The 5604-nt window shown below is 35.9% G+C and overlaps 1 protein-coding gene across 1 annotated transcript; it reads right to left on the reverse strand.

Annotated features, from left to right (window-relative positions):
• Positions 1–2295: 2295 nt before the first annotated feature.
• LOC120167935 lies at positions 2296–2739 on the reverse strand. Its single transcript, XM_039176831.1, has one exon. It carries the CDS (start codon positions 2737–2739, stop codon positions 2296–2298), a length of 444 nt encoding a protein of 147 aa, XP_039032762.1.
• Between the last annotated feature and the right edge of the window lie 2865 nt (positions 2740–5604).

Consider the following 5604-nt stretch of genomic DNA (forward strand, 5'->3'; position numbering starts at 1 on the left):
AAGCTATCTGACGGACATAATTCACATTTTCCTTATTAAGTAGTATCGGTACCCAAGGTACAGTACCGATACTTCCTTTATAATGGTATCGATATTGTGCTTGAGTATCAATACCCTTTCCTGATTCTATAATTATATTTCCCAAAATGGTATTGATACATTCCTTATGGTATCGGTACCTTGGTATCGATATTACCCCTTTCGGTATCGATATCTCATTAAGAAGTTGTTAATATATGCCTCATGGTACCGATAATGTTCATGTAATATCGATACCTACACAATATTTTCACATAATATGGCTTTGTAGTATCGGTACTTGTTCATCGAGTACCGATACTACCAACCCAGAACATACTCCCAACATCCAAAAATTATCAACACTTTACTTAATTTCCACCTTTAAAGTTCCTTTCATACCACCAAACCCAACTACAAACACTTTAACTATCTTTTATCATTCTAACACCATATTAACTTCAATATCTTATTCAAATTCTTGAAACTAAGAATCTTACTAAATTTTCAACATAATCCAAACTCATTTCTAACACTTATTACTTCTTATTCTAACTATTGACAAGTCAATTCCAACTTCCAAATTCACTTATTTCATCTTATTCACAATTTCACTTAAACACCTCTTACATTTAATCAACCATAACTTACAATTCTTTAAGTTTTTATATCTCTTTTTGTCTCCATAATCTTTCCTAAAGCTCCATCAATCAAAACCACTCCTAAATTTCAAGAATTAATCAGCTGAAACCAAACTCACTTTAGCTTATAGAACTTCACGGCTGGATGAGGAAAAAAATGAAGAGTTGTCTAGAATCCTTTGTTCTTCCAATTATGAGCTCCACGTGATTATAAAATAACCACAACCAAATTTTTAATTATTTTCCTTGTCAATTGACCATTTTTTCCTTTTATTCCTCTTTCTTTGCTAATCAATCCTATATAAAATATTCTAATTAAGTCCCTAAAATTTTCAATTTATCTAATTTAGTCACTAAATTCTAAAATCTCATAATTTAGTCACTATCCTGATGTTTGGGATGTTACAAATCTCCCCCTTAATAAAACTCGTCCTTAAATTTTCATTACATGAAGGGATGGGGGTATTGATTACGTATATCTTCTTCACGTTCCCATAATTCTTATTTTACTTTGTGATTTCTCCATAAAATTTTGACTAATGGAACTATTTTATTCCTTAACTGCTTAACTTCATAAGCCAATATTTGCACTGGTTCCTCCTCATAGGCCAAATCAGATTGAACTTCTATTTGTTCTGGTGCAATGATATGAGAGGGGTCGGACCTATATCTCCGTAGTATGGACACATGGAAAACGTTATGAATTTTCTCCATTTCAGAAGGCAAAGCTAAATGATATGCCACTGGTTACATCCTCTTAACAATCTCGTATGGCCCAATGAATCTATGACTCAATTTTCCTTTCCAACCAAACCTTAATAATTTCTTCCATGGAGATACCTTTAGGAAAACTTTATCTCCAACTTTGAATTCAATTTCTTTTCTTTTAAGATCAGAATATGACTTATTCCTGTCAAATGCCACTTTGAGATTATACTGAATTTCCTGAACTTTTTCTTCCACATCTTGAATCAAATTCGGACCAATAACACTTCGATAATTAAGCTCATGCTAATTTAATGGCGTATGACATTTCCTCCCATATAACACCTCATAGGGTGCCATCTTAATGTTGGACTGATAACTATTGTTGTAAGCAAATTCTGCAAGTGGTAAATACTTTTCCCACGACCCTTTGAACTCAATTATGCATAATCTCAACATATCTTCTAATATTTTAATAGTCATCTCGAATTATCCATCCGTCTAAGGGTGGAAAGTTGTACTAAAGTTCAATCGAGTTCCTAATGCTTCATATAAAGATTTCCAAAATCTCGAGGTGAATCATGGATCTCGGTCAGAAACTATTGAAACAAGAACTCCATGTAATCTAATAATTTCTCTAATGTACAACTCAGCATACTTTTCCAAAGAGAAATCAGTTTTAACAGGAAGAAAATGTGCTGACTTGGTCAATCGATCAATAATTACCCAAATTGAATATCTTTTTTTGGAGTTAGAGGTAACCCCGAAACAAAATCAATCGTCACATTCTCCCACTTCCATTGAGGAATAGAAAGTGGTTGGAATAATCCTGAAGGAACTTGATGATCGGATTTGACTTGTTGACATGTTAAACATTTAGACACAAATTCAGTAATACTTATTTTCATTCCTGGCCACCAATACTGATTCTTCATATCCATATGCATCTTGTTTCCACCGAGTGCATCGTCAATGGACTGGAGTGGGCCTGTGTCAATAGATCCTTCTTCAATTCCTCATCATCTGGAATCATCACTCTTTCTATATAGTACAAATTCTCATCACACTTAATCTCGAAATTCTTATTCTCTTCATTATTTACTTGTTCCAATCTTTTCAAACACATTTCATCTTTATTTTGCAATTCTCTAATTCGATCCAACCATGTTGGTTTAAGCTTTAATTCTGTGCATAGACCACCATCTCCATTTAAAGATAACATGGCGTCTAAAGCTCGTAAGGCTGCAAGCGTTTTTCTATTTAAAGCAGCTGCTACTACGTTAGCTTTTCCAAGATGGAAATCAATTACTACATCGTAATCCTTTAAGAACTCCACCAATACTCTCTTACTCAAATTTAATTCTTTCTGAGTCATCAGATACTTCAAGTTTTTACGATCCGTATATAACAATGTTCTCTATATAGGTTGTGACATCAAATCTTGAGAGCGAACACTACTGTAGCCAATTCTAAACCATGTTCTTTTCATGTGATTTTAATTGTCTAGAGGCATATGCTACCACTTTCCCTTCTTGCATCAATACATATCCCAAACCGTTATGAGACGTATCACTATAAACAACTTAATTCTTGCCAGACTTAGGTTGGACCAACACTGGAGCTTCTGTCAAAATTCTCTTTAATGCTTCAAAACTTTCTTGACACTCGGAATTCGAAACAAATGGTACACCTTTCCTCATCAATTTGGTCAAAGGTAGAACTATCATTGAGGAATTTTTAACAAATCTTCGATAATAACCAGCAAGCCCAAGGAAACTCCGAACTTCAGACACATTCTTTGGAACTTCCCATTCCAAAATAGCTTTTATCTTTTGAGGATCCACCCGAATCTCATCTGCAAAGATCACATGCCCCAGGAAAGTCACTTTATTTAGCCAAAACTCACATTTAGACAATTTGTCATAAAGCTTCTTATCTCTTAGGGTTTGTAAAACTACCATCAGATGTGCACTATGCTCTTCATTGGACTTCGAGTACACCAATATATCATCAATAAAAACAACTACAAACTGGTCCAGATAAGGTTGAAATATCCTATTGATGAGATCCATAAAAGCAGTAGGTGTATTTGTTACCCCAAATAGGATTACTATGAACTCATAGTGACCATATCTCGTTCTAAAAGATGTCTTCGGATTGTATTTCTCCTGAATCTTCAATTGATGATAACAAGAACGTAAGTCGATCTTCGAGAATACTGAAGCTCCCTTTAACTGTTTAAACGAGTCATCAATTCTTAGGAGGGGATACTTATTCTTGATGGTCACCTTATTGAGTTGTCGATAATCAATGCAAAGACACATTGAACCATCATTCTTCTTAACAAACAAAACTGGAGCTCCCCAAGGTGACACACTTGGTCTTACAAATCCCTTCTATAATAATTCGTGCAATTGATTCTTCAACTCGTTCAATTCTTTTGGTGTCATTCTATAAGGTGCCATTGCAATAGGAGCTGTTCCAAGCATTAATTCAATTTGAAATTTCACTTCTCTATCTGGAGGTAGTCCTGGCAACTCTAAAGGAAAGACATCATGGAACTCTCTTACTATTGGAATTTATTCTAAACCATTCTCTTTAGCTCTAGTATCTATCACATTTGCAAGAAAACCCTGACATCCTTGTAGCAACAACTTCTTTGCTGACATTGCTGATATTACATTTGCTAAATGATTCACTCTTTCACTAATCACATTCACTGTTGTTCCCTCTGAACTAATCAGAGTTACCTTTTTCAGTCTACATTAGAAATTTGCATGATAATGGTACAACCAGTCCATCCCTAAAATTATTTCAAACTCGTCAAAGGGTAATTCCATCAGATTAACAGGGAATTCAATTCCCTGAATCCTTATGGGACACCCCTTACAAACTTTATTTACCCAAGCACTATGCCCTAAAGGATTAATCACTATCACCTCACTACTCGTAGCTGCTAATGGAATTCTCAACTCTTTTACTAATTTACTACTAATATATGAATAAGTGGAACCCGGATCAATCAATACTAACACTAATTTATCAAACAACTGAAAAGAACCTGCTATAATCTCTGGATCATCATGATCTTCATTTGTCTTTATATTATACACTCGCGCAGTTGAACGTACTTCATGTTCTGTAGAGGATTCGGACTGGTTTCTCCCTCTACCTCTTTCTCATCCTCTTTGCGATGCAGAAGCGATTCTATTGGATGGTACAGATTCGCCAGCCATTAATGGATAATCCCAGATAAAATTTTCGGTGACCCCACATCAGAAACAGGTTCCGGAGGCCATCCGACACATTCCAAAATGATTATTCCCATAATGCTAAAACTGTCTTGATTGGCCCTGATTTGATCTCCCAGTACCAGATCCCACTGATTGTATCTGTTTAGTTCTTATATGACTTGATCATCTAGCAGAGGATGGAACTGACTCAGACCTAGCCTAAGGTCAAAATCCAGAATCTCTACCTCTTTTTGATGGTGCTGAGCTTGAAGAAGCACCAGTTCTCTTAGATGTTTGTACCCTTTGTTCTCTAAATCTTTCATTCTGAGCTCTCTCTAGAGCTTTTGCACGATTAACCATCTCTTGAAAGGAGGAACGATTCAATACTATCAGCATCTCCTTTAATCAAGGACGCAAGCCCTCCATAAACTATTCACAAGCGTCTTTTTCTGTTGGAATAAGCTCAGCAGTAAATTGACTCAACTTATTAAACCCGCACTCATATTCATATATTGTACGATTCAACTGCTTCAAACTCATAAACTCCTGCTTCATTTGCCTAATAAACTGATCTCCAATATACTTGTGCTTGAACTCTTTCAAGAATAAAGCCCAAGTCACTTGATCATTTGCCAACCTCATGGTGACATTCGTCTACCATATCCTAGCTTGTCCCTTTAGCAAAGAAACTGCTCCATCTAACTTCTCCACTTCTGGGCAGTGGAGACTATCCAACATGATGTTCAAATCATTAAGCCAGAGGTTCGCCGCAACCAGACCTTCTTTGGCTTCTCCCTTAAATTCGGGAGCTCCCAATCCTTTTAACTCATTCGTCAAATTCATCCTTTGAGTTGATGGAGCAAGAGGCTAGAAATGCATCAGAATAGCGTCCAACATACTAAAGAACATATCATGATCTTGCACAGGCACTCCCTGAGGTGTCTGTTCTTTACTTTTCCTAGATAGGGTAGGTGAATTACTACTCTCTGCTAACTTATCATCTCCTG

The sequence above is a fragment of the Hibiscus syriacus genome, unplaced genomic scaffold, assembly GCF_006381635.1.
Source record: "Hibiscus syriacus cultivar Baekdansim isolate YM2019G1 unplaced genomic scaffold, ASM638163v2 tig00003041_pilon, whole genome shotgun sequence".
Lineage (NCBI taxonomy): Eukaryota > Viridiplantae > Streptophyta > Magnoliopsida > Malvales > Malvaceae > Hibiscus > Hibiscus syriacus.